A 12,403-nucleotide genomic window follows, 5' to 3' on the forward strand; every position below is an offset into this window, starting at 1 on the left:
CGTTTCAAGCCTACACAAGAGTGTGTCTGAAGCCTGCAAAGACATAGGGAGATTGTTCAGACAGGAGCTCTATGAGAGAAGGTGCCACATTGTAATTTTAGATACACATGGAATTTTCACATAACCAGCATCTTGTTAACAAAGTAATCTTGGAGGAGAGTAAGGAATAAGTAACTCACTAAGATACTCAGGGGCTAGACCGTTTAGAGCTTTATATGTTAACAGCAAGATCTTATGGTTGATTCTAGATTTGACAGGCGGCCAGTGAAGAGATTTACTCTAAGCACTGGACTGATGTCCAGTTCCCATTTTTTAGTTCTAGTTAGGACCCTAGCAGCTGCATTCTGTACAAGTTGTAGACGTTTCAAGGCTAAGTTGGTGCAACCTGACAATACAACTCAGGAAGATACCCAGTGTCTAGTGATCGTCTATGTGTCACAGACTTCAGACAGTCATCAAATGCAAAGGATTTGCAGCCAAGTACTAAATATGATGACTTTAAGATTGTTCATTTGTCCAACTATATTTGGCCCCCTAAAATGGAGAACATACAAAGGGCTGTAATTGCTACATGGATTACCCGAAATGGTTGTACAGCAGAGGAGGCTGGTCCATAGAGGCAGAGGAGGTTGCTCCTCCTCTATTTTTGAGAGGCAAGAGGGAGATCAAAATATAAAAAAGAGTAATTGGTTGAAATAACCCATTACCAAATCTCAGTATCATTTATAAAATATTTTTTATCTCTTCTTTGGAAAAAATCCATTATTGAAATTCTGATTAAAATGCTTCAACAGTGACACCTGCAGGGCAGGCAAGAGGGGAAAGGGTAGTCTGTGTGAAGCGGTGGTCGGGGGCAGAGGAGGACAGGCTCCTGCTGTCCTCCTTAGGGCGGGATCTCTTATATCAATTTAATGTACTTAATTTTTTTTCATGCTAATCTGTTATTGGCCAAATCACATAAAATGATGCTCCAAGGGAGGACGTCCTCCCTAACCAATCAACAACCAAAATACAATATTGACATCGTGTTGGTCCAATGATAATTTTCAAATTTCATCTTCAATTCTCTACCACTGTATTGTATTATAACGTGCAAATTGTGAACTACTTTTAAAACACATCACTAAAAAATTACATTTTATTTAAGCCTTTTCAACCAGAAGAGGCTGGTCCATAGAGGCAGAGGAGGTTGTCCAAATTTTCTTTTTTCAGATTTACGTTTCCCTTATTTACCGAGCAGTAGCTAGCTACTTGCGTTAACCAATGCAACAGTTAGCTTGTTGTAGCAGCCCTGAAGGACTGAGCTAACTAACGGCGAGAATGGATTTTGAGGAGAGTGGTGCTGCTGTTGCTAACGAGGAAATTAACGGCAGCGTGAGTGAGGGGGTCACAGAGAGGCATGGACGCAGACGCAGAGAGTGGGATGGGGAAGAACATCTTATGGATTATTTGTTGTCACAGCCATTCCAGAGTTTGGATTACGCAGCAGGTGAGGATCAAGGCTGCTGGACGACCAACTCCACAGATAATCATGTTCAAAAATGATAATTCTAGTGATACATTCATTCACATCCAGAGCCCGCAGTGATTAGATGTGTCTTTCTCTCTCGTTCACCTGGCCCCTTTTTATATTCATCCTTTGTGTTGTAATATGATATGTAAGGAATAAACCACGACGGGATGTCCCATTATTGGAAAATAATGGAGGGTCGCTTAACCAGCCCTGAAGTAGGCTAGGCTACATTATTTTCCAATAATGGGACAGCCCGGAGGGGTTTATTCCACTTATACAACGGGTTACCAACACCATATATGGTTACTTTTATATTTATTGATTTTTATCGATTTAATCAGCTGAAAGTGAAATATTCTTCCGCGGGCGTTTGGGCATATTATTTTACCATTGTCAAGCAAAACTCTGGTTGGTAGTTCCATTTGCACCATTGTTAAGCAAAACCTCTGGTCGTTAATTCTATGAAAACAATGATTCTATCAAGAAAAAATTGTTCCTTCTCGTTTTATACCATACAGTTAGCACCAATTTTGGTCATTTTTGTCATTACATTATTTAATAAAACTGCATGCAACCATAAGTCAATCAAATTCATCTCCCTAGCACTGTCTTACTTTTTAAATGATGTGGTCACGCAATGTAGACATAACGTTTTTCTAAGACCCTCTGAAACGGGTTTTGAATGCCAGCTAGCTTTATGACAGGTTCGCCATCACTTGTCACCTAGCCAATATTAAAATTCTTGGTTAGGTCAGAATGGTCTCACAGCATGCTTGTTATCCCGGCTAGCTAGCTAGCTAATTATTGAATTGTGTTCAAAACAGCGGTTACTATAAACGCAATCGTTCACAAACATACGGATGAAAATGCGTCCCGTAGCCATGAGTTAAATGCGGAACGCCTATTCTTCTGTCCAAATAAGGGACGATTCCGATTTGCGCGATGACTGGCAACCGTAAATAAAGCTAGCAACAGTAACTAGAAATGTGATTCAACGTTGCCATCAATTGTGAAATTGGACATTGAAAAGGGGAGGCGATGTAACAGCAATTCAAAAGCGAAAGAATAATGTTGCTGTTTAAACTGCTTTAGAATGCTGGATTTTGTAGCACACTGATTTTAGAACTGTTAAATGGCCGAGGTGTCCCTTTACTGAGAAATAATGCCCACCCTTGTACCAATCAGAATCAAGTATTCAGCCAATGATAAATGATAATATGATACTTGTTCCTTATGGAAGATGTGGATAAACTTCGGGTGCATTACTTACCTTAGTTGTATAGTAAGTTTGCATTAGGTTGCTAGTTGGATTATTGCTTCATTTGAACATAATAACATAACATAACTTGAACATAGAAAGTAGAGATAAGTAGCCAACAAGTGTAAAACATGATGCTGTGGGTTGGTTTTCTTCCTGTCCTCCCCAATTTTTTGAGTCACCAGCCGCCACTGATGTACAGTGAATACCCTTAAATGAAAGCTGACCATGTGCACTTCTCATATTTATTGTTTCATATTAAATCCAATGTCCTGGAGTACAGAGTCAAAGCAGCAAAAATTGTCGCTGTTTTAATGCTTATGGACTGCAGGTGTAGGCTGCACTCTGGATGTGGCTGTGGGTTGTGGAAATGCCCAGAATCCTGCTTTCTTTGTGTTTGTGGTGTCTTATTTAAGTCAAATCGTATCAAGCATTTCCTACTTTAAGGACACTGGATTTTGTTACAGGAATTGTGTGTAAACAAGAAGAAGAAACTTGAAATTGTATTACAGTTTATTACTGATTGTGGCACAGATTATTTTGGTTATAAGACAAATTTTTCAACCTTAAACTCAAGTTCATGTAATGTCTGTCTGGAATTATAGACTGCTGCGAAACATTATCATGGTGCTGGTTATGGTGTGGGGTACATTATGGTGGTGGTGATTTTGCATGTGTAGGCTTTGTGCAAGGGTCGGTTCTGTTGTTGGTTATGGTGCATGTGTAGGTTATGGTGTTGGTTTGGGTGTGGGGGTCGGATAGGTTGTGGTGTCAGTTATAGTGTTGATTATGTTGCAGAGGTGGGTTAAGTATTGGAGATGGGGCAGTCAGGGCAGAGCTGAACAAATGGGAATTATTTTGGTTGGATTTTTTCTCCCTCTGTTTTTCTAATTCATCCAACTTGTCCTCCCTGTCTCCATGTACTGTCCTAAACCTTTCTTTTTGTGACTCTGCCCTAAAAGTGTCCTATCTCTGTCCTTCTGTAGCATCCCAGAACCCCCACAGGTCCCCCTATAGAGCTCCACTGAGTCACCTGGATCAGGGGAAGACCAGCATTTCATCCCAAGGGTTGTCCAAGGAGTCTGTGGGCACTGCTGTTCCCCCTGAAATACCTCAGGTCGGTCCCCCCTTCCAGGATACCTCACTCTTCACAGCATGAGTGTCAGTTTGATTATTATCAAATATGCTGTGTCCAAGTGTACTGCACTGTACAGCTGACACAATGTAAATATGCACTACAGTCTGGCTTACAGTCACAGTATGTACAGTACATGGCAGTGCAATGCTGACATTTAGCAGATGCTGTTATCCATAGCTAATGCGATTTTTCATTATTTGCATTTATACAACTGGATGTATATGCAATTCAGTTAAAGTACCTTGCTTAAGGGTAAAACGGCAATGTTCCAGCTGAGAATAGAACCTACATGTACCATCTTTGGATTACTATTTCCCATTATACTACTTTGCTGCCCTCACTAACTCACTAACACAGTGCTGCAAGTGTGTATACGGTGTACAGGAGTAATAGATTTTATGTAGAGGAGTATCTTGCTGTTTGTGCTTGGTGCCATTTCCTTTCATCAGGGGCAGATCTCCCTGCAGGGAATAGCTGACAATTTATGGCTGTACTTTGATTAGTGGTTCCTGATGACTGAAAAACATTTAGTTTAGATGTAAAATTTAGTTCCAGCTGTGTAGTGCAATGCTTCAGGTCTGGGATCATGCAAAGAGCTGGTTGCTAGGCAACTTCTCAGCATGTGACATCACCATATCATTATCACACACAGACCCTTGTTGTCTCTCTGCACCTCATTTTTCAGCACCCTGCTCTGGATGTTCATATGACGTATATCCATGTTTGTTTCAATGTTTAGCGCAGATGCATATTTACTTCATGTTGTGGGTAGAAATAGGAACAGGAAATCCAGTGAAAAGTTACTTTTTTAGGTTTGAGAGGTTCAGCCAAATACAGTACAAATGAGAAGAATTAGGACACTTACATATACACACACAGCCATACCACCCTGTGCTAGAACACACACACACACACGCACCACACTGAGAAGTATCTGCCTTCTGTTCTCAGAGGGACATACCAGGTGAAGTAAGAGGTGCTGTCTCTCCTGTATGCACGGCACCAGCCAGACGAGCAGAGTCCCCGGCCACGCCCTCCCGTGGTTCTTCTCCTCGTGCCCAGAGCAGACCAAGGAGGTTTTTATTTCTCATTTGTTCATTTTTTTATGTGAAGAGGCCATTTACAACTCACCAGTCAGTTTTGTTCAGTCATTTTATTGGACAGTTTTTGACTGCAGATGTTTCATCGGCCAGAGCAGTCACTCATGGACAATGATAAATAAACCTGCCACCATAAATCCCATCAAAGGAAATTATACACCCAAGTATGTGCTGCCTCTTAGGACTGTAAGCCATAGTTGGCAGATTACAGTCAGCAATCAGTCAAAAGATTTTCTATTTTTAACCAATTGTTCTTGGAAGTTTCATGGCAGAGTTATGCCTTAGGCTTTAGTGCATTTAAAGGCTGTCAGTTTCTTTTTAGCATGCTTTTTAGTTATTCAACAGAAGCTGTAGGGATGTTGTTAGAATGTTGTTAGGGTTTCATCAGGATATTAATAATAGGATATCAAAATGTTGTTAGAATGGTATCATGAGCTTGTTAAGTAATGAGGTTGGATATTGTTAGGATGTTTGGAGAACTTACATGTCATTGAGGATGATGGTGTCCATGCCATTCCAGGGTTAGATCCTCAAATAGCCGTGCCCAATCACCCTGTACTTCGGGGCAATACCCCTCTTCCCCCTTGAGGCACAGAGCCACCACCCCTGGTGCCGACAGCAACAAGAAATGGGAGGAGGAAGAGAAGGGTACCCGGGACATCAGAGGTCATGGTTCCCTGGAGAGGAAGACTTCAAAGTCTGATACCCCTGAGAAGACTATTCCAAAGTCCAGCAGTAGAGACTTGAGTGTAGAAAAGGGCGCAGGTGAGCCATGGTCTCGGATAGAATCCAAATGTGCCAGTGCTGACTGTGACCTGTATTTACATAGTGTCACATTCAATTAGCGATTGTGTCACCCAGGATACAGGATGGTTCAGTCGGATAGGGGTCTGCATTTCCTCACTGTCTAGTGACCCCCGCTCGATCAGGCACCTGTGGACTACATTCTGAAGCTGCATGTGAAAGGTCTTCCTCCAACTCGGCTCTGTGTTAGCTTAGCTGTAGTCTGCGGTGTGAAAAATAAGCAGCATTCAACACTCCCTTCAGTTGCAGATAATGGGATATTCCAAATTAGGGTGATAATTGGATATGTACAGCCCCCCATTGGGCACAAATACATTTTTTTAAAGGCATACTATTGCAGGGTTTTTTACATAAAAATATTATTAAAACTATGCAAAGGCATATCTATGATGCACTAGCTATCTCAGTCTTTACATGCTTTTGCTGAATTTGTGCACCTTTTACCTGTATTTGTTTTTCTAAAATGTTTTCGGGAAATTTGTGGGCATGGTGCTCTTTTCTGTGTGGGGAGGGGTGGGCGTGGCTACATATGGTTTGGGATCACATTCCAGCGAATTGTTTGTTGCTAGTTAGCTGCTGCAATGGCTGGTACCTGAAGCCTAGGTACTGTGAAGCAAAAATACACGCCGTCAGGGCTCAAAAACTAGAGTCAACATTGGAATTGCTGTTCCTCGGTGGTGTCAGCTGAAGTTCGCCAAGGGGATGAAAAGCAAGGCAGAGTTGACGTGTTTTCTGTTGGGCCTGTAAGTAACATACATTTATTCTGATCAGGGGAACTGAATTTAGCCGCGTTTCCACCAAAATTACCCGGAACTTTTAGTCCCAGGAACTACTTTACCAGGAACTAAGAGGTTCCTTCAGCCCATGGTTGTCTGCGTTTCCACCGCGGTCTAAAGTCCCGCGAAGATTAGGCAAATTAGCCCACTGACGTATGAAAAAGCGACGTTGTCGTCGGTCCATCTGTCATATGATTTCTTCTGTAACCCTATACTACCACCGAAGTAGAAGTACATTATTTTCTAATAACCGGGACAGCCCGGAGGGGTTTATTCCACTTATATACAATGGGTTACCAACAATGACTATATATGGTTACTTTTGTATTTATTGATTTTTATCGATTTAATCACCTGGAATTGAAATATTCTTCTGCAGCCGTTTGGGCATATTTTACCGTTGTCAAGCAAAACTGTCGTGTGTAGTTGAACTTGGACCGTTGTTATGCGACAAATAGGATATAACAGGCAATTAGTCAGATTGTAACTGTTTTATATATCCTCTCAAACACATTCATTATGTTTTTATGCGAACATTCGCTTTCATGTCTTGACATCCGAAGCGACAGAATGCATTCACATTTATATGTAGCCTATAACTGGCAACAACAGCAGAAAACATGCGCACGTTGTAAACAATTTGCTGTTTGATTACTTTCTCATCGTCAATTCTATATAGGCTAATCGCAAAATGACAAGAATAGAACGAAAACTCGGACTTGCGTGAAAATTTAAATTAGTAGTGGTACAGCCACCGTTTGCTTTCCTTCGAAGTTACTGCTAGCCGAGCAGCGAAGTGTGCCCTCCAGATGCGAACCATGCACCATAAATTAGTCCATAGTCTTCCTGGTCTTTTTGTGGAATTGAAGAATGGCAGAGTAAAATTACGGCAGTCTGAAAAAGCTAAAGGTACGATTACTAGAATTAACCTGTTATTTTACCCTGACAAAAAGTGCGGAAGGTGATTTCCAGTTTGCTTTTACTGTATCACCAATGTGAATTACGCAGAACTACCGCATACCTCACATAACTGTATCAAACGTTTTGAGTCAATTACAACGGGCTAACAAAGAAAATCCGGAAGAAAATATTCAGCAACCGAATTAATCCATTTGAATGTTTTGGTACGTAATATGCTGTCCCAGCACGAATGCTTAGCATTTTATAAAACGAATACTAAAGCAAGAAAAGAACAGAAGAGCACACGTTATAATCCCAAGACGTTGGCAGGCTATAACCAAAAGTAGGCTACTGCGCCGCATAACATACAAGTTTGATTTGAAGTTATTATGAAAATAAATCGGTTTGCGCCTGCATATTTTTAAACATGGCGCCTGAAAATAAACACAAAAAAATGCTGCGAGTACTCGACCAATCAGAAATGTTCAGCGCTGCAAGCTCCACCCAAAAGGTTCCTGTACTTTCGGAAAGTACTACCCCCCGAGCAGGGGGGTAAAATAAAGCCCCCGGAACTAAATTTAGACCCTAGTTCCTGCGGTGGAAACGCACTGAGTTCCTCAAAAGGTTCCTAGTTCCGGGGTAAAGTTCCTGCGGTGGAAACGCGGCTTTTGATACAGCATACATATTATCTAGCTACGTGTGGCCAACCTCGCTGACAAAGATGCTAAAGCCGCATTTCCACCCAGGAACTAGGAACCTTTTTGAGGAACTCAGTGCGTTTCCACTGCAGGGACTAGGGTCTAAATTAAGTTCCGGGGACATTATTTTACCCCACAAAAAGTCCCTGCTCGGGGGGTAGTACTCTCCAAAAGTACAGGAACTTTGGGGGTGGGGCTTGCAGCGCTGAACATTTCTGATTGGTCGAGTACTCACAGCATTTTATTTCAACCGCCATTTAAAAAAATCTGCAGCCGAGAACCAGTTTGTTTTTTGTTCATTGTGCTTCGACACATCAACATGGAGCTTCGCCTGCACGTGTGACTTTATGGGAGGATCTTAATCACAATGCCCATATTCATCCGTGGTCACACGAAAACAACAAACTAAAATAACAAATTTAGTTCACCAAATAGCTTTTAAATGGCAAACTAACCCTACAGCCTAACCAGGGCAAAACTCGTATTTTGTTTTTACTCACCCTGCTTATGAACGGCATGTCAGAAGCATAGAGCAGAGAGCACAGAATGACAGCCCGGCGTTCATAAGACGTCACACTGAGAGTCAACAGAAAGTTTCCAATACCAGCATGGACAAAATAATGAACAGGCAGACCACAGAGCAACTAGGATTTTTTAAACACAGATACAAATTAACAGCTAGCACTCGAAACTATGCCTGTAACAGTGTAGCTAACGTTAACTCCGGCTAAACTCACAAGCTTAATTCCCACGGGTGATTGACATCAAAACATCCAACAATCTTAATGTGTAATCCTACACTCACAAAACAATACAAAATAACTGCCTTACGTTATTCCTAAACTCACAATTAGCTTACCAAACAACGTTAGCTAATGTGTCCGTACAAATCAGAAATCACGTCAGCGGACTAATTTGTCTAATCTTCGCGGGTCTTTAAACCGTGGTGGAAACGCAGACAACAATGGGCTGAAGGAACCTTTTAGTTCCTTGAAAAGTAGTTTCTGGGACTAAAAGTTCCGGGTACTCTGGATGGAAACGTGGCTTAACAAAGACTCCTGTCCGCATTAGAGTTCACTGACGATAAAACATAGCTTAACTGCCTAGGAATCGGTAGTTCACCACCATTTATTTCAATCATGGGAACTGAATTCAATACAGCATGCATGGTTTCTAGCTACATGTAGCCAACTTCTCTAATATAGCTAACAAAATTGCTAATCAGTGACTTAAGCCGGGCACCCACCGCACGCGTATCGACCACGAGCGCACTACGCGTGTATTACGCGCGTAACTGAAGCGTAGTTGAAGTACTGTTATTACAACGGCAGCGGGCGACGTCGTCTCCACCAGATGCGAATGCGTCGCGAACCAGCTGCGAAGCTCGCGCGACACAAGCGAACTGAACCGTAGTTTTTCGCTTCTGTTCTATTTTTTCGGCTTGTCGCGCGTCACGATGCCCTGTTTATACACAGAAATATGCTCTAAAATGCTAGGTATACATGCTCTGATTTATATTTCATCCTTATATTACTGGGGGTGTGTCCCTAGTTCCCTCTTGCAGTAGTGGAGAAAGATAAAACCAGATAAACACCAGATATTTTATAAGCAGCTAAAAAATACAAGCTTTTTCGTTTTTCTATTGTCCTGGCAGGAAAAAAAAAAATTAAAACTGGAACCTGGGAAAAAGGCAAACTTAGTTTCGCTATCTTATTTTGCGGAGGGGGCGGGGTAAATTTGACAATACACCACAGAAAGACGTAGCCTATTGAATGATGTAGAAGTGAATGCACCGAGCAGCGGTTTGTTAGCTCGAGTTTTGGAAGGTAGTTTTTAACCAACCATTGCTCAGCCTTTGACTTTTCCGATGTCTTCGTTCGCCGTGCTTTCAAAAAGGGCTTGTTAATAAAATCAGATAATCCACAGTGCTTTAAAAAATCAGATTTAGTGGTCTTGCCGATGAAAATGCACCTATTTTATAAATGAAGTTGTAAGCAAGCCTTTATTGCACTTGTACTTCAAAGCTTCCGGTGTTCATGACGTTGTGGTGTTCATATCCCTTCAAGTTTAAACTGTTACGCTATCTTTTTGACGATTAACTGATTTTGCTAAATATGATCATATAAATGTTTTGACGTGAATAACAAGACGACACAGGAATTCCCAATGGTTGATTATGGATTATTTATTATTATTATTATTATTATTATTATGATCATTACATATTCTTCACAAAGTTGGCACGCTTGTTAACCAAGCAAATAAATTAATGCAGTTTGAGATTGATTATTATGTAGGCTACGTTGCGATTTAAGCTCATGGTAATTCTTTAAAGCGTTTACTTTCTCACGTATTTACATGTGTTAAAAAATATTACCATATTAACAGACTGAAAAAGGTCTCTCACCAAGTATTCACTTACCCATAATCAACAGTCGTGAACAAACGTGAAATACACTATGTAATCCCACTGCAGACTGCGAGAGCTACTAGGAATATAGAGCTTTAAGCAAGCCTTTGCGCGACACAAACGGAACCAGTGGATACACGATATGCACCGCGCCGTGCTGCTTCGCCGTGCTGCTTACGCGACGCTTACGCGACGCGTGCGGTGGGTGCCCGGCGTTAGTAAACATTCTAATTGTATGATGTATGTTGTAGTGTTTCCATTGAATTATAGACAATGATGCTAAATTAATATTTGCTAAACTGTAATCAATGTATTATTTCTGACTCTATACCTCAGAAATATAACAATGTAATATTAGATTACATTTTATTGGGCAGGTGCTTTTATCCAAAGCAATGTACAATAACTGCATTCTGAAGGTTGCTGGAACAACAGGTCAGAGAAGGTTTATTTATTTACTTTATTTGCATAAAGTACCAGTTATTCGTAGCCATGACCATATACATATTTATGTATGTATTTGGGAAAATAAAGAAGCTAATATTTGGATAGGCTATGGCTAACTTCATTAAAAAGTCAATCACTTTACAAGTGTATTAGCTTGCTATGATAGACTTATGACCTGCTAATATTACGTATTCCTCATAAGATTCTTTGTTTACATCCCAATTCTAACTAAATGTCCAGAATAGCTAAATACCAAAGGAGGAAAAACACAAAAGCTGCATCAGCACGACAGGGTATGACCATACAATGTTCCCACATGCTAAGGGGTGCACTCAGTGTAAAGATCGTTATAACACTGCCTATTTACTGTGATCATCTATATGGAATCATTCATGTTGCTAAAATTGCAATATCTTTCTATATCTCTTACCACCTCACCTCTTTGCTTAACATTCCTCCTTGTGCTCAAGGTTGTGTCCTCAACAGAGGTGTGCTACATAGTATGCCTTTTAAAAAAAGAGTGTGAACATAACGTGGTCCTATCTGAGAACTCTGTTTCTATGGTATTCTTGTTTCCAATTTGTGAACGGCCATAAAATACCAGCGACCAGAAAATATCAGAGCAGTTCTTAAAATGGCCCAGTTTAGATTTCAGGCTTTGACTGATAGTGAAGGATACTAATAAAATTTGTGGGAAAAAATAATTAAAGGGAATTTTATATGGTCTGTGCTCTCTTCTATAGAAAGTTCTTAAAAATCACATAATCAAATTTACTTGAAATTAAACTCACCATCCCCAAATTCAGCATCGTTTAGTCTCATTTACTCTCTGTCTCTGTCTCTGTCTCTGTGTGACAGAGCTATCACCAGTGACACTGACAGGGAAGCCAGTTGCTGGAACAACAGACGCAGAGGAGGCATCACGGTTGCTGGCAGAGCGCCGCCGTCAGGCTCGACAGCAGAAAGAGCAGGAAGAAAAGCAGCGACTTGAGCGGGAAGTGGAAGAGAGGTGTGCAAGATGGGTGATTGTGTATCTGTGTGTGTGTGTGTGTGTGTGTGTGTGTGTCTGTGTGATGACTGCATCCTTATGATGCAGGATGAGGGCTGAGGAGCTGCAGAAGAAGCAGGCGGAGGAGCGTATACGGCAGGATGGGGTGGTGCGTCAGGCAGCAGAGGAGCGACAACGGCAAGAGCAGGAGAGAACGCGTAAAGAAGAGGAGGAGAGACAGCAAAGAGAGCATCGTTGGATGGAGTTGCAGGCACAGCTGGAGAGAGAGGTCAGGTTATGATGCTGTACTTCACTGTGCATGCAACTGCGATACTGCTGTATATGTGTTCAACTGTGATATCCCTATTCTG

At 41.3% G+C, this 12,403-nt stretch overlaps 1 protein-coding gene across 4 annotated transcripts in view; it reads left to right on the forward strand.

Moving 5' to 3' along the window:
• LOC118225887 (MAP7 domain-containing protein 2-like) overlaps positions 1–12,403 on the forward strand; it is a 100,919-nt gene that overhangs the window by 15,414 nt on the left and 73,102 nt on the right. For 3 of the 4 annotated variants that reach the window (XM_035414959.1, XM_035414958.1, XM_035414957.1), the window contains exons 3-7: positions 3,758–3,888; positions 4,861–4,985; positions 5,530–5,774; positions 11,903–12,053; positions 12,141–12,321. In XM_035414959.1, the coding sequence (XP_035270850.1) occupies positions 3,758–3,888; positions 4,861–4,985; positions 5,530–5,774; positions 11,903–12,053; positions 12,141–12,321 (833 nt within the window). The remainder of the gene's footprint in view (positions 1–3,757; positions 3,889–4,860; positions 4,986–5,529; positions 5,775–11,902; positions 12,054–12,140; positions 12,322–12,403) is intronic. The other variant, XM_035414960.1, reaches the window with a different exon arrangement.

The sequence above is a fragment of the Anguilla anguilla genome, chromosome 4 (assembly GCF_013347855.1).
Source record: "Anguilla anguilla isolate fAngAng1 chromosome 4, fAngAng1.pri, whole genome shotgun sequence".
Classification (NCBI taxonomy): Eukaryota; Metazoa; Chordata; class Actinopteri; order Anguilliformes; family Anguillidae; genus Anguilla; species Anguilla anguilla.